At 52.1% G+C, this 22,207-nt stretch overlaps 1 protein-coding gene across 1 annotated transcript; it reads left to right on the forward strand.

Annotated features, from left to right (window-relative positions):
• The first annotated feature begins 1,706 nt into the window (after positions 1-1,706).
• PLA2G4F (phospholipase A2 group IVF) lies at positions 1,707-16,381 on the forward strand. Its single transcript, XM_047074495.1, has 20 exons — positions 1,707-1,817; positions 2,826-2,898; positions 3,494-3,630; positions 3,711-3,839; positions 4,291-4,331; positions 4,595-4,637; positions 5,116-5,182; positions 7,273-7,442; positions 7,574-7,687; positions 7,901-7,938; positions 8,181-8,316; positions 9,616-9,752; positions 10,024-10,246; positions 11,605-11,719; positions 11,945-12,082; positions 12,185-12,292; positions 13,751-13,945; positions 14,197-14,363; positions 15,166-15,352; positions 15,645-16,381. The coding sequence occupies exons 1-20, from the start codon at positions 1,707-1,709 to the stop codon at positions 15,863-15,865; spliced, it is 2,550 nt and encodes an 849-aa protein (XP_046930451.1). The 3' UTR covers positions 15,866-16,381.
• The last annotated feature ends 5,826 nt before the right edge of the window (positions 16,382-22,207 follow it).

Below are 22,207 nucleotides of genomic sequence, written 5' to 3' on the forward strand. Positions count from 1 at the left end.
CTAGCTAATCCCAGTTGTCTCCCCGGACGCTTCACATATTAGGGCCTCACGGCCTCTTCCTGCAGCTCCTGCTGACCGGGAGAATCACGAAACATACACCCAAGGGTATTTGAGAAGTGGAGAAGGGTTGGTCCATTTTGGCCAGCTCCAAAAAGGCAGTTTGGTCTTTCTCTGTCCCCCTCTTTAGCCATCTCTGGTCATCCTGAGTGTTCTTTGAGAATGAAAAGCATCTGGAACTAAGAAGCATGGCTTTATTGAGGCACAGGACCTGTGACTCCCAGGAGAGAGTGTTGTACAGCCCAGAAAATACATCAGTCAGGAGACGGGACGCCAGACTGCCGTGTCCGCCCCAGCCAGCTCCGCGCCCTTTCTCATGCCCCTCTGGTGTGGATCCACGGGTCCCCTGCATGCTGTGCATGGATACCACCAATGGGGCGGCACTAAGGCATTTCTGAGACCTCAGCACAGGGCTTGGCTTCATGGCTCAAATTAAGCAGAAATAGGCCCTCTTGTTGGAGCCTGGCCAGTGGCAGTCATCCCCTTTTTTTCTGGGAGTTTCTGGTCTCAACTTGCCTACAGTGTTCGTTTTGGAATTGAATCACCTCTTTTTTGGATGTTGTTTTTTCAGTCTCCACCTCATGCCTTGGGGAGGAGAGTGGAGATGACTAAGTCTTGGTTGAAGAATAGAAATTATCTCCCATCAGCTCACTGCCCCAGAAATCTTTTCTTCTGGAAGCTGCCTGGATGGAAAAATACCACCTAGAGTGTCGTGGTCCACAGAAAAGGGGACATCACGTACCATCTGTAGCCTGAGGCTTATGGTGGTCAAAAGAGGACCCTCTAAACTAAAGCCTTACTTCTAGTAGCTTAAGGATAGGCAGACTTGTTTTAGCTGTCACTATTGATACCACCTGACTGTATCCCCATCTGTATACCCGGACCATCCAGGTATATCTACCCATTCAGGAAGAGGGCCCTGGCCAGAAGCTGCTGTGAATTTCCTCAGGATATGGATGGGTCCTCCTCACCTTTGGTTCCAGGGCCTAGTGCAGGTTTGGTTCACAGCAGACGGTCTGTGTTTGGAGAAAAAAATGAGGGAGGCCACAAGAGATTAGAAACACCTTTGAGTCCAGATAAAACTGAACCGGAGATTTCCATGTTCCTGCTTAAGAAACATGGGGAAGGTGGGGCTTGGAAGGCAGATGGTTTTAGGACTTCTTTCTACCTGGAGGAGCGGAGGCCCCGAGGCAGAACTTACTGGCTTCCATTCCCTGGGCTTGCTGCATCAGCATTGTCTAGAAGGCTTGTTGGAAATATGAACACTTGGGTTCGACCCACACCCGCTAAATCAAATCATCTAGGGGGTGAGACTCAGGTATCTATTTTCCATGAGCAGCTCAATAATAACCAGAGGCTGGGTTTGGGAGCCAGAGTACCAGTTCCTCATCCTCTTGGAGAGGGACTGAAGTGCCTCCTGCCTGAGGGAATTGGGCCCCAGCCACTTCCTGGAGCATATCAAACTCCACCTCCAGCCCCAGCAGGCCACCCAACTCTGAGTCCTCGAGTCCTCCTGTGAGCAGCCAGCTCCACCCTCCCCACCTTGGTGTTACCGTCAGACCTGAGCTAGCAGTGAGTGGAGTCAGAGGAAAACAGAGTGGCTCTGGAAAGCAGGCAGGGCTTCCTGCTGAGAACTGGGCTGGCTGGCCATGCTCTGGGCGCTCTGGCCAAGGTGGCTGGCTGGCAAGGGGCTGCCCCTCCTGGGGGCAGTGCTGCTGCGGAAGAGAGACAAGAGGGGACCTCAGTGGAGGCAATGGAGGGTAAAGTACTTGATCTTCCCCCGGGCGTGTGGACTGCAGGAGTCCTGGGAGCTCAGTCCCCTCTGAAGACAGGCTAGCCCAGGGTTGGGTTTTGATCTGGGCTAGGACCAATTTGCTCTAGCCAACCTGGTGGAGCTTAAAGTGATTGGCCAAGACCTTGGCTTTTGGAAATAATTCCACCCCCCACCCTCCCCAATTAGGAATGGAGAGTGAGGTCATGTGATATGTACAGCTGTTGGCTTTGCCCAGAATGCCCTAGTCTGGATGTAGAGCCCCTCAGGGGAAAGGAGGAAGGTGTTTGCTGGGATTTTGAGGGGCTAGCCTCACTCCCAGGAGGCTGCAGCCTGCTGTTATCTCTCTTTGGCCCAAGCTATTGTCTCCTTAGCGACTAGTCGGACCAGTCCAAGCTGGATGACACCTGGTTTCCCTTCACCTGCCTCCTCCTGGGAGGTGTGGCCTTTGTCAGCGAGCTAGTGGGTGGGATAGACTACAGCTTTCCTGTCTAATATTTAATCTAAGTACATCACTCCAGCTCTCCCTTAGGTTCCCAAGCTATAGCAGCAGCATGACAGGGAAGCTGCCAGTTTGTGGTACCTCATAACCATAATTAGTAACAATGGCCACATGTATGAAGCACTTATACCAGGCACTTCATACAACTTCTCATTTAAAACTCCCCACAACCCTGTGAGGTTGTAACCCCCCGTTTATTGATGGGGAAAATGAAGCATGGGGAAATCCAGTAATTTGCCCAAGTCCATTCAGCTAGTCCCTAGTGGAATTTAGCTTTGAACCCAGCCTGAACTCATCACCAACATGCTGAACTCCCAATGCCAGGACCCTGCCAAGACCTCTCAGCTCCCAGGCACAGCGACATCAGTGACCTTGGGCCAGGCTCCTGCTCTGTGACTGGAAGGGGGAAGACTAAGCTGGGCATTACTGCAGGGAGGAGATCAGGCCCCCCTACCCAGCTTCCTGGAACTGAGTTCCTGAGTTCTGTTGTTTCAGCAGGAAACCCACCCCTACTATGACCTCCAGGTGAAGGTGCTGAGGGCCAGAAATATCCAGGGCACAGATCTCTGTGAGTGACCCCCAATTCCACCCTTTCTTCTCTTCCTTTCCCTAGGGCCTCCCCAGAGCTCAGCAGGGGCTGGCCTGAAGTGTGTGTGTGTATCTGGAGTGGGGCAGAGGGGCTCGTGGTGACTGTGGAGGGAATCCATCCTGGTGAGGGAGCCCCAGGGCAGGCAGGAGGGGCTGGAGGGGAGACTTGTGCAGACCATGGACTCCTCTCTGACACTAGCAAGTGGAGCAGTGCCAGCCTGAGTGAGCATGTGAGGCCCACTGTTGCCAGAAATCATCTGCTCTCCAGCAGCTTTCCACACCAGTGCTCACAATGGAAGGGGAGTTCTTTGTCTGAATCAGGCTCTTTTAGGGAATTACTCAACTATCTGTGCTGCCACGTGGTCTTTTCAACTGGCCACTACAGGATTCAGTTGAATGGGTGGTGTAACTGGTCCAGTTGGAGTTAGGGACGCCGGCTCTCCCCACGTCGCCCTGTCCCAAACAGGCAGCTTCTATTCTCCTTGGCTCCTTCCCCTCTGCCCCAGCCTTCCCCAGGCAACCTATTCAGCAACAAGAGCTAGAGAGTGAGGACCCCTCCCTCACCCCAACTGCAGTGTCCAAAGCTGACTGCTACGTGGAACTGCGCCTGCCCACTGCGTCCCCTAGCCCTGCCCAGACAAGGATGGTGGCTAACTGCAGTGACCCTGAGTGGAACGAGACCTTCCACTACCAGATCCATGGTGCTGTGAAGGTGAGGGCCAGCAGAGGGAGAGGGCTGCCTATGTTCCTGCCCTGTGTCAGGCTCCCACCTCTTGCCTGCCCTGTTTCCAGAATGTCCTGGAGCTCACCCTCTGTGATAAGGACATCCTGGGCAGTGACCAGCTCTCCCTGCTACTCTTTGACCTGAGGAGCCTCAAGCCTGGCCAACCCTACAGACACATCTTCCCACTCAACCGCCAGGTGAGCCACCATACCTGTGCCAGCAATGAATTGAACTCAAGGAGAGGAAGTTGGGCACAGGACACCGAGGTGAGGGCTCCTGGTCAGCACAGGCCAGGCCTCAAAGACAGGCCTCTCTCTATCCTACACCACTAACCCTACAAACCCTACAAAGGTTCCCCTCAAATACGTCTTCCCTGAGTGGAGCCAACATGTGAGCTCCTTGAGGGCAGAGCACTTTGTCTGTCTTAGTCACTGCTGAACCCTCAGTGTCTAGAACAGGGCCTGGAACACAGTTTTGAAGGCATGAAGCTTCTCATGAAGATGCTACTACTTGTCCTGTGCCCATGAGAAGCCACAACAATGGTCACCTCTTCTAGACCCTGGAGCTGAGCAGGGTAGGGGGCAGGGTCAGTCTCTGATGCTTTCAGAGCTCTTTGCAAATGGATGCTTCCTTGCTTCATCCATGTAGGATTCACAGGAGCTGCAGGTGGAATTTGTTCTGGAGAACAGGTGAGTCCAGGTGGTGCCTATACCCTTCCATTTACACCAAGACTCCAGGACAGCTCCAGCTGTCAATCACCAGGACCTACGCTGGCCTGGCCTGTGGGGGAATGTCCTAGTCTAGTCACCCATTTGAGTGTTGGTGACAAACCCACTCTCACCCCCAAACCTGGCCATGATCCCCAGGCTCTTTCAGCTGCTTCAGTCACATATTATAGTAACAGCCATCTCAAGGGGAGCCAGATGTCCCATGAGCCCCTCATCCTTTGCAGCCAGGTGCCTGCATCTGAAGTCATCACCAATGGAGTCCTGGTGGTGAGTAGGGAAGGCGAGCTTGGGGCTGCCCAGGGCTGGGGGGCATTGCAGACTCCACAATTGAGCCTATCATGCCCACTTGCCTGTGAAGGACACTCAAGCACTCCTGAGAGGGGAAGTGTGCTAGGGAGGCATCTCCAGGGACCAGGGGCAAGAAGCTATCTCACATCTGAGTGGACAGCTCAGAAGCCCACCATCCTACCTTGTGCACAGCACATCACTTACTTGGGCCCCTGGCTGCTGGGATTGCCAAAGGCATCACTATCAGAGCCCCTCTCCTCCTTCCCCTTTCCCACCAGGGCCACTTCCTCTGAGTCCTGGGAAGGAGGCTGCTACAGAAGACTCCTACCCACAAGGCACGGGCCCTGGGAAGGTTGTTAAGTGGGCCCTGCCCCAGAGACCCCTCCTTCCACCCTGGTCTGGGCCCTGTGTGGGGCCCTGTGAATGGGCGGCTCCCACAGGCCTCTGTCTTCCTCAGGCTCAGCCCTGTCTGAGAATCCAGGGGACCCTCAGGGAAGACGGGACAGCCCCACATCGAGAGTATGGTGAGTCTGGTCCATGACCTTGGGTCTTGCCTTCTCTCCTAGGGGTTGGGCTGCTGATTTCAAGAAGGTGGGTCTGAGGCGGAAAGTTCTTAATGTTTTACCACTCAAAACTGACCAAGGATGGGACGGATTCACCTCTGGAAGTAGTGAATTTCCTCTCCTTGGAAGTGTTCAAGCATAGTGGCTGTATCAGTCCAACTATTGCTCTGCAAAAAGCAACCCTAAATCTCAATGGCAGACAACAGGAAGCATTTATTGAGCTCATGCATCATGATCTAGGCTGGGCTTGGCAGGAGGGACCTGGCTTTGTGCCATATGTCCCTCAACAACCTTTTGTGACTAGCAGACTTGTCATGTTCTGTTTTTGCTGTTGTTAATTTTTTTAATGTTTTTTTATTTTTGAGAGAAAGAGAGTGAGTAGGGGAGGGGCAGAGAGAGAGGGAGACACAGAATCTGAAGCAGGCTCCAGGCTCTGAGCTGTCAGCACAGAGCCCAATGTGAGGCTCAAACTCACAAACCATGAGATCATGACTTGAGCTAAAGTCGGACACAACCGACTGAGCCACCCAGGAGCCCTGGACTGGTTGTGTTCTTAAGGCATCAGCAGAGGTATGAGAGCAAGCCCAGATGAGCAGGTGGTTTTCAAGCCTTTGGTCACATCATAGTCAGTAACTAACATTTTGGCCTCTCAGTGGGAGGAAGTGAAGTCACATGACAAAGCATGGGCATTCCAGAAGTGAAGAACTGAGGCCACCGGTATAGTGTGCCACAGAGGGTAGCCACTCAGACGCAGAAGCAGAAGTGCAGCAGAGGCTGTGTGACAGCTAAGGTCTCCTCTGACACTGAGGGTCTGAGCCCATGGGATGAGTCCTGTCCAGAAAATGTCCAGCACTTACTCTGAGTCAGGCACTGTGCTCAGCATTTCACATGTCTTTTATCTTTTAATCCTCATAACAACCCTGGAAAATACAACTATATCCTCTTGATTTATGAAGCTCCAGCTCAAACAAGAAACTTACTTAAGGTCACACAGTGACCAAACTCTGAGAGTGATAAGGCCAGGAACCAAACCCAGGTCTGTGACACTCCGGGGTCTATTGTTTCTGACTCTGAACAACACATATCAATCTCCATCCATAAACCATGATGTGAAAGAAGTATCAGTTTCCTTATTTTCTCTAATTCCCTCCCACCCAGGGTCATGTCATGTCTCCAGGTCTCATTTTAGTGCCAAGGAGGGTATGTTGGGAGAAGGGTTTCATGTGGACCTCTGTTCCTGAGGCATCTGCCATTCTGGGCTTTCTGGGTGTCTGTTGCTCCCAAGTCATGTTTACGGTCTGGGGCTCCTTTGTGAGGCTGCCTGGGGTCCCCCCTGTCTGAATGTCATGGACATTTCTCTCTGGGGTTTTTCCTCCTCCCGAGAAAGCTGCTAGGAACAGGGTGAGCCCACAGGCCTCCCTCTTTGCTTCCTTCTGGCCTGGGCTGGCTCTGCTCTGCTCCTCTGAGCCTCTACCCAGGAACCCACTCCTTCTTCTCACCTCCGCTGCACACCCTCTGTGTGCTCGCAAGGTCTTACACTTTGGAAACAAAGGGCAGAACAACTTATTGCCTATCTGTTTTTTTCCCTGGCCACAAACCTTCCCCAAGGTGATGAGCACAGAGCTTGAATGGAAGCAAACGATGGGGAAACTACCAGTTGAAGATTGGTAATTAATGTAATAATGTATGATAATTATAACATTATAATTATTATAGAATTATATTTTATATAATTAATATCATGATCTCAAAATCATCAGCCTCATAAACTCTGGGCAAGGAGTCCTCTCCCTCCCTGCCCTTCCCCCTTCCCAAGGCATTGTGTGTTTCCTACCCTCCCCAGGTTCCCAGTTCTGACCAGGGCATGTTGTAGGACCCTGAGTGTCCTTCATGATGCCTTTGCTGTGGGCCACAGAACCACAGGGTGAGCAGGGTGATGAGTTGGCATCTCCAAAGAGGAAACAAAGGGGAGTTGCCATCCAGGTCGCTGCCATCATGAGCCACACACACCCCCGCACTCTCACCCCCTTACCTGGGCCCTCTGCTCCCAGGCTCTAGGCAGATTCAGCTGACAGTGCCCGGGGCCTACGAGAAGCCACAGTTCTTGCCCCTGCAACCTCCCATGGAGGGAGGCCTCCCAGCTACCTTCACCTTTCACGTGAACCCAGTGATCAGCTCCAGGCTGGATGTGGAGCTGGGGGAGAGGCTCACAGTCCTGCAAGTGAGTGAGCCCATAGTCTGGGAAGGGATGGATGATAGAATCAGTCCATCCTAGAGGGGCGTCCTGGGGCCACCATGGATGAATGTTTTCCTTCACCATGGTGGGTTCCTTGGGTGTTTTCTTCTCCACAGAGTGGTCCAAGTGCTGAGCTGGAGGCCCACACCAACAAGCTGGGTGAGGGGGGTATCCTGCTCTCCTCTCTGGCCCTAGGCCAAGAGGAACAGCGCTTTGTGGCTCTAGGGGAGGTAAGGCTCTGCCTGGGTGCCTGAGGGACACCTGCTTGCTCTGTGACCACCAAAAGAAGGCTGGGGGGAGGGGCCTCAGAGGGGGTCAAGTTCAGGCCAGCCTGGAGCTCAGCCACGATGTTCACATACGGGCCAGAGCTACCAGAGCAACAGGAGCTGTGGGTGGGAGAATCCACTCAGGGCACTCAGGGATGGGGCTATTGTCTCTTTCAGGGCCAGGAGGTGGTTCTGAGTATGAAGGCAGAAATGAGGTGAGGAAGGCTGACTTCAGGAGGAAGGCTCTTATGTTAGGCTGAATATGTAGGGGCTCTTTGCCCACTCAGCTCAGCCCGGTGGTGGAAGGCATCTCTGGTTCTGCTGAGGTCTTTCTAAGGGGTTCGATGGAATATGGGTCTGCTCCTGTGAAAAATGGGCTGGGCCCAAGGCTTTCCTCCTATGAACAGTCACCCAGTACCCGCCCCCTCCCCCCCCCCCCCCACTCCATCTCTGGCAGCTCTGGAGACCTTGACCTGCGTCTTGGTTTTGGCCTGTGTGATGGGGAACGGGAGTTTCTGGACAAGAGGAAGCAGATCGTGTCCAAGGCCCTGCAGCAGGTTCTGGGTTTGAGCCAGGCGCCTGACAGTGGCCAGGTATGAAATGGAGGAGCTGGACCCCAGGGTCACCAAGACCAAATCCAGCCTCTTCCCTTGAGAGTACTGTGTGGCCAAGTGGTTACAGGAAGCCTTGAGAAAGGGTGGGAAACAGAGGAGGAAGGGGCAGTCCTGCTTGCCAGAGCCGATAGGCAAAATCAGGAGAGTCAGGACCCTGTATGTAATGAGGGATGAACAGCCCTGGCCAAGGGAGGTATATGAGTCTCCTCGGGCTGCCACAACAGAACACCACAGACAAGGTGGCTTAAACAACAAACAGTTATTTTCTCACCTGGAGGCTGGAAGTTCAAGATTAAGGTGCCATCAGGGCTGGTTTCTGATGAGGCTTCTCTTACTGACTTGTAGACAACTATGTTCTTGCTGTGTCCTCACATGGCCTTTCCACTGGACATGTACAGGGGATAAGGGGGGAATCTCTCTCTTCCCCTTCTTGCAAGGACACCGATACTATTAGATAAAGGCCCCACTGTTATGACCTTACATAACCTATATAACCACATTATAGGCCCTTTCTACAAATATAGTCATACTGGAGCTTCGACATAAGGACTTGCAGGGGCAGGGGCACAATGGGGGGTCAGAATGAGCTAAAGCTTCATGGAAAAGCTGAGCAGCCAGAAAGCTTCTAGTCTGACCCCACCAGGCACCTCTGATCCCAAAGAGACATCTGGGCACCGCTCACGTCTGGGGCAAGTCCAGGCTCTTTGGTGGTCTTCATCGCTTTAGCCCAATGGTTCTCAACTGGGGGTCATTTCATCCCTCCACCCCCCACCCAGAGGACATTTGTCTATGTCTAGAGACATGCTTTATTGTTACCAGCAGGGCCGGGGGAGAGGATGCTACTGGCATCTACTGGGTAAAGGCCCAGAATGCTGCTAAGCATCCTCCAACATACAGGACAGCTCCTCACAACAAAGAGTTACCCAGTCCAAAATCATCAATAGTGTCAAGACTGAGAAACCCTGCTCCAACAGTTTTGGGTGAAATCCAGGATACCTTCCAGTTACATATAATCCCGAGACAATTGTCAAGAGCCATCTCTAGAGTCATACTGCTTCAGTCTGATGGCCCATCACTTACTACCTGTACGATTGTGGGCACATTGTCCAACCTTCCTGTGCCTCCGTTTCCTAATCTGCAAAATGGGGATCCCACTGGGTTGCTTGTGAGGATTCAATGAGATAATACCGATAAGGCTCGTAGACAAATGTCTGACATTATAAGCAATAATTCATAAGCGACAGTGGTGGTCAATGTTATGATTATTTTTGTGCCCAGGTGCCTGTGGTGGCTGTGCTAGGTTCGGGAGGTGGAACCCGAGCCATGTCTTCCCTGTACGGAAGCCTGGCAGGGCTGCAGGAACTTGGCCTCCTGGACACTGTGACCTACCTGAGTGGGGTCTCTGGGTCTACCTGGTAAGTGAGGTGGGGTAGGATGCAGAGTAAAGGAGAGCCCTGAAGGGGAAGGAATGTGGCTGGTGATATAGGTGGAGTCCCTGAGGACGTGCTGGGATCCTGCCTCCAAGGGGGTTAGGAGGGGCACTGAGTGCCCAGGCCTCCTTGAGTGGGTGGGGCAGGGCAGTAGGTTCAAGGGATGGAGAGGCAGGGTCACTCACCAACACTTGCATTCCCTCTCTCCCCTTGCCGTGCTTGCTGCCCCACTGCCCCTAATTCCCTCTATGCCCAGGTGCATCTCCACACTCTACAAGGACCCAGCCTGGTCCCAGGTGGCCTTGCAGGGCCCCATTGAGCGTGCCCAGGCTCGGGTCTGCAGCAGTAAGATGGGGGCGATGTCCACGGAGCGCCTACAATACTATGCCCAGGAACTGGGGAGCCTGGAAAGCACTGGCCACAGAGTTTCCCTCATCGACATCTGGGGTCTCCTCATTGAATATTTCCTCTACCAGGAGGTAAGAGAAGAGCAGATAATAAATAAACACAGCTCCTTTCCACCCCTGCCCCGCCAACACTTACTTCTGCCTTAGGTGCTGAGGTAAGATCTAAGATTTGCAAAGAGGTCCCTTAGGTCTGAGCTCTCTGAGGACAAGAGGTGGATCCCTGAGTGGGCTGACACCACTTCGTCTTTCCTGGCTCCTCACCCCTGGGAAGGGAGAAGCTGGTCTGCAGTTCTCAAGTCCATCTGCATATTAGAATCACCTGCACAGCGTTTCTTTTCTTTTTAAAAATGTCTTAAATGTTTCTTTATTTTTGAGAGAGAGAGAGGGAGGGAGGAAGGGAGGGGCAAGAGAGAGAGAGGGAGACACAGAATCCAAAGCAGGCTCCAGGCTCTGAGCTGTCAGCACAGAGCCCCATGCCAGGCTCGAACCCATGAACCACGAAATCATGACCTGAGCAGAAGTCGGGTGCTTAACCAACTGAACCACCCAGACGCCCCCCATCTGCACAGCTTTTCAAAAACACCCTTGCCTGGGCCCTACTTCCAGAGATACTGATTTGGGCTGGTCTGGGGTGAAGCCCTAGCACAGTGTGTTTTGAGAGTGTTCCAGCTGCCATGCTGCTCCTAGAACTGCAGGCTGGGTATGAGCTGGGAGGTGAGAGTATTCAGAGCCCAGCAGGGTTCTCAGCCCTCGGAGTCTGGCCCACTGTGTGGCTCTCCGTTGTGGACGTCTATCACAAGTGGTTTCTCGTGTCTGAGGAAAGAATGCATATTTTCAAACGATTTACTTTTTAAAGAAAGTAAACTGGTTTTCAATTTTTCCTTTAAAAATGTCACTGACTCGGGGCGCCTGGGTGGCGCAGTCGGTTAAGCGTCCGACTTCAGCCAGGTCACGATCTCGTGGTCCGTGAGTTCGAGCCCCGCGTCCGGCTCTGGGCTGATGGCTCAGAGCCTGGAGCCTGTTTCCGATTCTGTCTCCCTCTCTCTCTGCCCCTCCCCCGTTCATGCTCTGTCTCTCTCTGTCCCAAAAATAAATAAACGTTGAAAAAAAAAATTAAAAAAAAAAATAAAAATGTCACTGACTCAAAAAAACAAATGTCACTGACTCCCTTGGGTTCCAATATGCTTTCTTGAATGGGAAACAAGTGGTGAGTGTTCCCAGTGCCCCTGGAATTGCACAAAACCCACAGGGGCCTTACCTTTGCTGCAGCCTAAAGCCTCGTCCTTAGAGAGCTGTCTCTAGAGCATTTGCCTTGGCAGCCACAGTCCCTTGTGGGCCATGGCATCCTCTTCAGGGTATCAGGCCTCAAGCCATGATGGTGGGAGGAAGGGAACCCCCAAAAGTCAAGTGCCTCCTTTCCTTCCTACCAGAAAAACCCTGCCAAGCTGTCTGACCAGCAGGAGGCCGTCAACCAGGGCCAGAACCCTTATCCTATCTACGCCAGCATCAATGTCCACACCAACATCAGCGGGGAAGACTTCGCAGGTGCCTGGGTGCAGGGACCTGGGAAGCAGGTGGAGGCGATGGGTGGTAGGAAGGTGGGAGAGGCCAGAGCTATCAGTGTATAGATGGGAGCCTTGGAGCACAGCGGGCTTGCTGCCTCCTGCTCTTGGCAAGTGAGATTCCCGCTCCTGTACTCAGGTGTGAGGGGAAACCTTGGGGTCCTGGTGGAAGGCCCCTGGTGACATTCCCTTCACTCTGGATCCCCAGAATGGTGCGAGTTCACACCCTATGAGGTCGGCTTCCCCAAGTACGGGGCTTATGTTCCCACTGAGCTCTTTGGCTCTGAGTTCTTCATGGGGCATCTGCTGCAGCCCCAGCCCGAGCCCCGGATCTGCTACCTGCAGGGTGAGTCTGGGCTGGAGGGCTGGGGCCAGGGCAGGGGCTGGGCCAGGCCCTGAGTTGGGCTGGAGGAGATGTGAGGGCCCAGGGCCTTACCTTTCTGCTTAGGTGTGTGGGGCAGCGCCTTTGCAGCCAGCCTGGATGAGATCTTCCTGAAGACTGCCGGCTCGGGCCTCAGCTTCCTAGACTGCCACAGAGGGAGTGTAAACATCACAGGTGCGGGTAGACACCCTGACCTCCCCCTACTGCTCTTTCCAGCGTCGGGGCCCTGGTGGAGGCACAAAGGATGAGGGAGGGGATGGTGCAGGACTCAGCTGTCCCACTGCATTCAGAGAAGTCCTGAGGAAGTGACTTGTAGCTTAGGGTCTGTGGATGCCCAGAGATGTGCTGAGGCAGCGTGGCAGGGGGACCAGGGGAAGGAGGGGAAGGCCCACCTCAGAAAAGCCAGTGGGAGCTGTGAGTGCTCTATAGTAAGACTGCACCTTTGAATTCTCTGCTTGGGTTCCAGTTATGTCAACGCAGACCAGGACCACTGGGCATCTGGTGGATATCTGTCCACACACCTCAGGGCTCCTGTTTGGGCTGCTCCCTGCTGCACAGAACCTTTTCTACCTTTCTTCCCTGGATAACCTCTGCTCATCCCTTAAGATTCAGCTCTGACATCATTTTGTCAGGGGGCTTCTCTGTTCTACTGCACGCCCCAGCACCCAAGTTTCATAGGACTATGTGCACACCCCACCTATGTCCTTACCTTGGGGCATTGGTATGATTTATGATCTCTTTATGTGACTCTCCCCCTAAGTAGGCTATAAGCCCTGGAGGGGCCCAGCACACAGTAACTGCTCAGTAGGTGTTTTAATGGATGAAATTGTGATTGGAAGTTGTATATAAAACTTTGTTTTCTTTTTAAAAAAAAAAAGGTTTGGGGCGCCTGGGTGGCGCAGTCGGTTAAGCGTCCGACTTCAGCCAGGTCACGATCTCGCAGTCCGTGAGTTCGAGCCCCGCGTCGGGCTCTGGGCTGATGGCTCAGAGCCTGGAGCCTGTTTCTGATTCTGTGTCTCCCTCTCTCTCTGCCCCTCGCCCGTTCATGCTCTGTCTCTCTCTGTCCCAAAAATAAATAAACGTTGAAAAAAAAAATTAAAAAAAAATAAATAAATAAATAAAAAGGTTTTAGATTGTAGCAACTTCTTAAAAATTTATTTATTTATTTATTTATTTATTTATTTATTTATTTATTTTGAGAGAGACAGAGAGAGAGGGAGGGGCACAGACAGGGAGAGAGAAAATCCCAAGCAGGCTCCACTCAGTACAGAGACCAATGCCAGGCTCGATCTCATGACCACAAAACCACAAGATTGTGACCTGCGCTGAAATTAAGTGTCGGACACTTAACCAACTGAGCCACCCAGGCGCCCCATACACAACTTTATTTTCAAAGGGCATATAAATTATCACTTAATAAATACACTGTCATAGGCAACTTTCAAATAGAGGGACGCTGAAAGAAAAGGTCATTTAAAAGAGGTTCTGGAAAGCAGTGGTCTGAGGCTTGGGAGGTGGGGTGAAGGAGGGGTGAATGTGGGGGGAGATAGGAAGGGTCCCCTGGGCCATAAGGGCCACTGGAGAACAGACAGCACCCTTCTGACTGTATTTCACCCACGCGCTCCCATCTAGATGACTGCCAGAAGCTCCAGCTGCACGATCCCACACGTCTGAGGACCAGGCTCTTCACCCGCCAGGGGCCCTTCTCCCAGGCCGTGCTGGACATCTTTACTTCCCGCTTTACCTTCGCGGAGAACTGTAATTTCACCAGGGGCCTCTGCCTGCACAAAGACTATGTGGCTGGCCGGGAGTTCATGGCCTGGAAAGGTGGGTGCTGCTCTGGCTGGGGGTCCCCCCGCTGCCTTTGCCTCCGGCTCACGGCTCACCTGGACCAGCACTGCCTTTGTTCCCGGAGGTTGGGCTGTGGGCTCCTGCTGCCCAGGGGCTGATGGGGAAGGACTGGGATGTCTGCCAGGAGGCAGGGCCAGGGGCTGGGGTGGGAGACTCTGTTGCCATCAGAAGAAGGGGAGGAGAGATCTCTACAGAGAGAGAAGAGTGAGCATTTGTCCCTATTGCAGATACGCACCCTGACGCCTTCCCCAACCAGCTCACTCCCATGCGGGACTGCCTGTGCCTGGTGGATGGGGGCTTTGCCATCAACTCTCCGTTCCCACTCAGCCTGCTGCCCCAGAGAGCGGTGGACCTCATTCTGTCCTTTGACTACTCCCTGGAGGCCCCTTTCGAGGTAAGGTGTGTGGTGGGGAGGAACTGAGGTTCTCTGCAGGGCGGCCTGGCTGGGCTTTGGGAATTGCCCTTCGTGGAGGGCCTGGGCTCTAATCCAAGGGCAGGTACCTTGTGAAGACTTTTAGTGGCACTGGTCTCCCCAGCTGAAGGAGGGGGATTGCTGAGGCTATGAGATGGAGGGAGAGGTAGGAGAAGAGGCCAAAGAAGGTCCTCAGAAGTCTCCCATACTGGTGAAGAGAAGGCTCCTGTTCTGGCCCCTGCCTGTCCTGATAGCATTCTTTGCTCCCATCTGGACTGGCGTCTGGGTCTGCCCTCCGTTAGTTACCATCAGGTCCCCTTGGGGAGTCTCTAGGGGCAGCTCCCTCAAACCCTGTGGGGTAGCCGATGGGTTCCATCATCTGGATGAGCTTTCTGGTCCCGCTGCTGGGCCAGCCCTTCTATCTTTAGCTTCCTCCTCCTAATCCTCCTGGGTCCAAGGAAAGCCTGGGATTAGATGATGAATAAAGCCTCTTCCCACGTGCCCTTCTGTAACCATTCAGTTTCCACCTGGTGACATTGAAATCAGCCCCTAAGAGGAAGCAGGGAGGAGCCAGAGAAGGGAAGGAGAGGAATGACACTGGAAACACTAATGATTGTCCTTAATCTCCACAACCCCCCACTAGAGTTATTCTCTTTTTTATTATGTAAATAAAGAAATTGGCTGGGGAAGGTGATGTAGCCCACCTGCAGTCACTCAGCTAGTGGGCGGGCTATGTGAGTGCAGGCAGTCGGAGGCAGGGTCCAAAGCTGGCCTCCCTGCCCAGGTCTTACAGATGACAGAGAAGTACTGCCTGGACCGAGGCATCCCCTTCCCAAGTATCGAGGTGCTCCCCGAGGACTTGGAGGAACCCCGTGAGTGCTACCTGTTCGCCAAGGCCAAGGACCCCCGCTCTCCCATCGTGCTGCACTTTCCCCTCGTCAACCGTACCTTCTGCACACACCTGGCCCCAGGTGAGGGGAGGCCCTGGGCCGGGGTCTGGCTCACACAGCCCAGGGTGGTGGTGGGGTGCCGTTCTGACAGTGGATTTCCTGGACCCCATGCCTCTTGGAGGGCCCAGGTTGGCCACTGCTCCACACCTTCCAGGTCTCAGGATCCACACTGGCCCGGTTCCTCCTGATGGTAGAGAGAGCTGAAATGTGGGTCCCGCCAGATGTCCTAGGGCAAGGCGTGGGGGCTTCTGGGCTGGCCACTCCTAGCCACAGAGTGCCCCAGCCTGGCCTCTTTGCCACTTCCCACCTGTAGGTGTGGAGCGACAAACAGCCGAGGAGAAGGCCTACGGGGACTTTGTGGTCAATGGGGCAGACACTCCATATGGCATGATGAACTTCACCTATGAGCCTGAGGAGTTTGAGCGGCTGGTGGCTCTGAGTCGATACAATGTTCTGAACAATGTGCAGACCTTGCGGCATGCGCTCTGGCTGGCTCTGGAGCGAAGGCAGGCTGGGGGCAGGGCTGGAGGCTGAGTCAGGCTGGAGTCAGAGGGCTGTGAGAGGGGAGCAACTGTGGGCCCCAGACCGGGGCTTGGTACGGGGAGGAGTGGTAGACTCTGTGGGGTTTCTTCATACCAGGTTACAGGGACTGGCTCTAGGTTCTTCAGGCCTCAGAAAGCTCCTGAGGAACAGCAGCTTGGCTTTGGGGCTGCACCCTCCTCATATGTGTTTCTGGGAGACAAAGCGGGGGGATGTCTCCCCCAGGGGCTTTGGGGAGGAGGAGGGCACGAGTGAGCAGTGCTAATTTTACACTGGAGTATAGAGGGATGAGGCCACAATCTAGCCCCAGGGCATGGCCCAAACCCAGAAGGACCTTAGGGGGCCCAGGTCTTCAGACCCTCACCAAGACTGGAAGCTGTGAAAGCAGGTTAAGCTGAGACCAAAAGCAGAGACTCCTCCGTCTAATCCACACTTCCTGCAAATGGCCGGGCTCCTGGATGCAGTGCTCAGTGCTATCAAGAATAAAGGGAGACCTCATGGATTGCCAGTCTGGATCATTAACGCCACCTTCCTGCCTGCCGACTCTCCTTCACCTCTGGCTTCCCCTGCCCCCTCATCTCACTGCTCACCACCCTTCTCTGCTCAGCCTCCTGATGGCATCCTGGCTGGTGGGTATGCACACGTTTCCCTGCTAATTACTGATGCTTTACTCTTTAAACTCGGACCACACTCTCTTGTCAGGTGTACAGCTGCCCCCTCCTGCAAATAGTCTTGCCATTCCCAGAAGCTCAATGGGTATGTCTAGAGCATGCATTTGTTTACCAGGGAGCAGAGTGAGTGTGTGGCTGCGTGGGTGTGCGTGTTGCTAGTGAGGGTGGGGCTGGCGAGCACCTGTCTGTGGGGCAGGGATGGGCACGGTAGAGGGGCCTGGCTGGGAACTCGGAGGCCTGGATTCCTGCCTCTTTCACAGACATGTGCTATGATCTGGGCAAACTGCCCCTCTCTCTCCCTGTTTTTCATCTCTGTTGACCCACCTGGGACCTTCTGATAGCTGGAATCTCTTCACCATGGGCAGATTTCAGGTCTGTAGACAGGGGGTCCACCCTGACTAGGCATGATGTGGGGGCCCTCTGGCCGTTGGCCTCTGCAGCCTTGTTGTCCCCATGTCCTCCCTGCCCAGTGCTGAGCTGCCTGGGGCCCTTCAGTGGCCCTGATGCCATACTCACTTGGACACTTGCTCCTCCTACCCTCTCCTCCAGGAGTGCTTTCTTGGGCTGCAGCCTTCCCTCTCCACCCTCTCCAGGACCGAAGTCACAATTCCTTTTTTTGGTCAGGGACACCTATGTGAGGAAGGCTCACGCATCCTGACTCTGGGAAGAAAGCCCTCGTTCTGGCTCCTAGCTGGGAGAAAAGTGGTCCCAGCCTGTGCCCCCAGCCTGGCCTGGCCTGGGATCCCCAGGCCTCCAGCTGGACATGAGCAGGGAGGGCTGAAGAAGCTGGACCTCAGAAGGGCCAGTGTTTTGGCTGGCATGGGTAGGGAGCAATTTGGTTCTCCCCTACTTCCCAACCATTACTTCCTGTCATAGACCACCACTACAGTCTCTGGGCTCAACAATGAGAGGTTTCCTTTGGGGTAGCCCCAGGCTGGCCCCTGAGCTCCTACTATGGCCACCTGTCATCACCACCCCTGTGCTGGCATCATCAGTACTTATTAAGACCTCCACAGAGTTCATAACTTAGAACTTTGTAGAGTTCTTAGAACTTCAAACTCAGAGAGTTCTGAGTTCTTCGATCTTCATGGAGCTCAAAACTTAGAATCTTCAGTCTGTCTTTCATGCCTCATATAGCCAGGGTCTGTCTCTGGCTCCTGAAAAGTAAGGCCTTGGAGGGTAGAGATTTTTGTCTGTTTTGTTTGCTGCTCTATCTCCGGTGTTTAAAGCAGTGACTGGCAGATAGTAGATGTACAATAAATATTTGACAAGTAAGTGAATGGGATCTTACATTCTAAAGAGACAGATCATTACCTACTAACCGTGAAAAGGTGTGCAACACTGTACTCTAGTGGTTCTTAACCCATTTGGACCTTTCTGGAAAACTGATGGAAGCCATGGACCGTCTCCCAAGAAAAACACACATACATATGCAAAGTTGTACACAACAAGTTCTCTGCTTCACTGTGTGATCACCTTGTCACCTTGTGGTGGCTGGTGTCTGCTGTCCCAGGCCAGCAGGTTTTATGAAGGAAGCAGGCACGTGCAGGGCTTGTGCAGAGTTGGTAGGTAACTCGATTCACACAGAAATGTAGGCAATACCACCTTGGCTTAGATTGGGTTTGGGAAGACATAATGAGACAAGGATGGGAGGGCAAGAATGCGGAGGCTGGTCTGGTTCTCTAGTCAAGAAATTGGTCAGCAGATGCAGGGGTAACCTCAGTCAGGGAATGAGGAACCATCACCAGGATTGAATCTGGGAGCCAACCAGACTGAGGAGTTAAGGGCCATTCCTTGACTCCTGACTCCTTGACTCCTGACTCCAGTTTGGCTCCTGATCCTAGGTAAGGAGGGATCTGAGTCTATTTCTACTGCATTCCTATCCCATCTCCAACCCTGGCCCAAGATGGCCAGAAACACATTTCAAGGTCCTGAGGGTGGCCAGTTTGGAGGGATTTGGCCATAAGAACACAGCTATGAGCCCGATTCATTCTGAAGCTGGGCAGAAACACAGGAGCAGGAACATCATTCCTCAACTTGTCAAACTCTCTCACCATGCAAAAGAAGAAAAGGGTGGCCACCAAGGTTGCCATGTATGGCTGTACAGGCTATATACTGCCCAACTCCAGGGGGTGCCATTCATATGAAGTGATGATATGAATTTGCCCCGTGGGGTTCTACCATAGGGCAGCCCTGGGCCCATAATCTTAGCTGAATGAATGTGAGAAATGAGGCTGGTTCAAATATTAGTCCCCCTTGTTTCTTCAGATATATCTCCAGACATTCACAAGAGTCTCCTGCAGAGAAAGGGAAGAGGTGCGGGGTGGGGTGGAGGGGTAGGGAAAGAAAGAAGGAAGAAAGGAAGGAAAGGAGAGACAAAGAGAAGAATGAAAATAATTTTTCTTTTTTTTTAAGTTTGTTTATTTATTTTGAGAGAGAGCGAGAGAGCTTGTGCACAAGTGGGGAAGGGCAGAGAGAGAGAATCCCAAGCAAGTTCCGCGCTGTCAGGGTGGAGCCCAATGAGGGGCTCGAACCCATGTACCGTGAGATCATGACCTGAGCCGAAATCAAGAGTTGAATGCTTAACTGACTGACCCACCCAGGTGCCTGGAGAAGCATTTTCTTCAATCATTGGCTGGCACAACACTGGGAGCTGGACCTCAGGTATTGGTAGGTGGCTGGTTGGCATGGGTGTACCCCCACCTTCTCCAGAGCTTAGGCCTTGCAGCTTATTGCCTCACTGCTACTCCATTCTTTGGCTGAGAGTTTAAATGGAAGCTCCCTCATTTCAGATGGAGTCATTTTTGGAGAGGAGGAAAGGAGGATTACTTGCATTACTCTGCGTGTGTCCATTTCCCCCTCGACACTCCCTCTATGGTGGGGGAACATGGAACAGGGCAGAGAGTCCAGGACTCTTCTCCTGGGGCTGTCCTGCAACTCAGTGAGATTGATCACCAGAGTTCAGGGTTGGGGATTCATTTTTTTCCATTAGGACAACTGAGGCACAGGGAATATTAAGAGCCCATACATATTAAAAACCTTTGACTTTAGTCAGAATTTGGCTTTGAAAAAAAATATATAATAGAAGGCCATTTAATTAGATTTTTCATTTTATCTATCTATCTATCTATCTATCTATCTATCTATCTACTGAGCTTGTGCCTGCATGTTTGAGCTAGGGAGGGGCAGAGGGAGAGGGAGAGAAAATCTCAAGCAGGCCCCATGCTCAGCATGGAACCTGACACGGGGCTTGATCCCAGGACACTGGGATCATGACCTGAGCTGAAATAAATCAAGAGCCAGATGCTCAACCAACTGAGCCACTCAGGCGCCCCTAGACGGTTTAAAAGTCTAATTGTTGAACTTCGGCAAAGTAAGTGATAAAAGGAGGCAAGGTTTGGGGGAAAGTCAGAGAAAGATTGAGGGAGGAAAATATGAGTAAGGCAGAGGGGCAGTCAGGTGGGGAGGGGTGAGTAGGCTGTGGAAAGGAGGTGGGCAATTGCTTTTGAGACAGTCTCTGGCTGCTTAGCTTGTGTTTGTGAGTCTATCGTTGCTCTTTAGCCTTTAACCTCAGAGTGGTGGTCCCAAAATGTCACAGAGTAGAATCACTTGGGAAGTTTAAACAGTACAGTTGTCTAAGCTGGGCCTGCTCTGGTCTAGCAGACCAGAGGTCTGTTTTACCCACTTCCACTCAGTCGTCTGGACTCAGGCTGAAGGCTCCACAATAGGGCCCAGGTACCCCTGTATCTCTGGTTCAGGCAGGTATCACCTAAGCCTCCTGTTTTTTGCTTTCTCATTCACTTTCCTTTCCTCCACTATCCCCTTCCGCTAGTATGAAAGTTCTACTTTCTGTTGCTAGAATGCTGATGGTTTCCCTTGTAAATTTTATTAAACTATAATTTATAAATAATATAACACACCCATTCTAAATGTACAGTAAATATACAAGATTAAGTGTATAGTTCAATGAATTTTAACAAATTTACAGGCACGTGTAACCATCACCACAATCAAGATATGGAACATTTCCAGGAGCACCTGCGTGGCTCAGTTAAGCATCCAACTCTTTTTTTTTTTTTTTTTTCAACGTTTATTTATTTTTGGGACAGAGAGAGACAGAGCATGAACGGGGGAGGGGCAGAGAGAGAGGGAGACACAGAATCGGAAGCAGTCTCCAGGCTCTGAGCCATCAGCTCAGAGCCTGACGCAGGGCTCGAACTCACGGACCGCGAGATCGTGACCTGGCTGAAGTCGGACGCTTAACCGACTGCGCCACCCAGGCGCCCCTAAGCATCCAACTCTTGATTTTGGTTCAGGTTTGTGAGTTCGAGCCCCACATCAGACTTCCATGTTGACAGCACAGAGCCTGCTTCTCTCCCTCTCCCTCTTTCTCTCTACCCCTCCCCAGCAGTCTCTCTCTCTCTCTCTCTCTCTCTCTCAAAAATAAATAAATAAACTTTAAAAAAAAGATATGGAACACTTCCATCACCCCAAAATGTTCTCTTGGGTTCCATCCCAACCAATCTCCCGCCCTTGCTCCCAGTGCCCACTGATCTGCTTCTTGGCATTACAGACCAGCTTTGTCCTTTCCAGAGTTTTGTATAAATGGGATTATCTAGTGTGTACTTTTTTGTGTCTGGCTTCTTCCACTCAACATAGTGCTTTTGATATTCATCCACACTGTTGTGTGTATCAGTGGTTCATTTCTTTTTATTGCTAAATAGGAATTTTGTGGACATACCACAGTTTGTTTATCCATTCACCTGCTGATGGAAAGTTGGATTATTTCCAGTTTGGGGCTCTCATTAAGCTTTTAATACTTAAACTTTTATTTTTATTTTATTTTAAATATTTTTTAATGTTTATTTTTGAGAGAAACAGAGCATGAGCTGGGGAGAGGCAGAGAGAGAGGGAGACACAGAATTTGAAGCAAGCTGCAGGCTCTGAGCTATCAGCACAGAGCCCAATGTGGGGTTTGAACCCACAAACCACGAGATCATGACCTGAGCCAAAGTCAGATGCTTACCTGGGTGACTGAGCCACCCAGGTGCCCCTCAACTTTTATTTTTAAAGAGCACTTTTATTTATTTAGTTTTTAATATGAAATTTATTGTCAAATTGGTTTCCATACAACACCCAGTGCTCATCCCCAAAGGTGCCCTCCTCAATACCCATCACTCACCCTTCCCTCCCTCCCACCCTCCATCAGCCCTCAGTTTGTTCTCAGTTTTTAAGAGTCTCTTTTTTTTTTTTATTTTTTTTAACGTTTTATTTATTTTTGAGACAGAGAGAGACAGAGCATGAACGGGGGAGGGGCAGAGAGAGAGGGAGACACAGAATCAGAAACAGGCTCCAGGCTCTGAGCCATCAGCCCAGAGCCCGATGCGGGGCTCGAACTCACGGACCACGAGATCGTGACCTGGCTGAAGTCGGATGCTTAACCGACTGCGCCACCCAGGCGCCCCTAGAGTCTCTTAAAAAAAAAAAAAAAAAAAAAAAAAAGGAGTCTCTTATGCTTTGGCTCTCTCCCTCTCTAACCTCTTATTTTTTTTTCTTCTTCCCCTCCCCCACAGACTTCTGTTAAGTTTCTCAAGATCCACATAAGAGTGAAAACATATGGTATCTGTCTTTCTCTGTATGGCTTATTTCACTTAGCATAACACTC

Source organism: Lynx rufus, unplaced genomic scaffold, assembly GCF_022079265.1.
Source record: "Lynx rufus isolate CCGP_SWC_20201006 ecotype Redwood Valley unplaced genomic scaffold, mLynRuf1.p SCAF_13, whole genome shotgun sequence".
Taxonomy (NCBI): domain Eukaryota; kingdom Metazoa; phylum Chordata; class Mammalia; order Carnivora; family Felidae; genus Lynx; species Lynx rufus.

What these genes read in the sequence shown, in the direction of transcription:
- PLA2G4F (XM_047074495.1), top strand. Translation starts at nt 1,707, where the DNA reads ATGCTCTGGGCGCTCTGGCCAAGGTGGCTGGCTGGCAAGGGGCTGCCC. An exon ending in AGATCCATGGTGCTGTGAAG is followed by an intron (nt 3,631 to 3,710) that starts GTGAGGGCCAGC and finishes CCCTGTTTCCAG; the next exon opens with AATGTCCTGGAGCTCACCCT. An exon ending in TCTTCCCACTCAACCGCCAG is followed by an intron (nt 3,840 to 4,290) that starts GTGAGCCACCAT and finishes TCATCCATGTAG; the next exon opens with GATTCACAGGAGCTGCAGGT.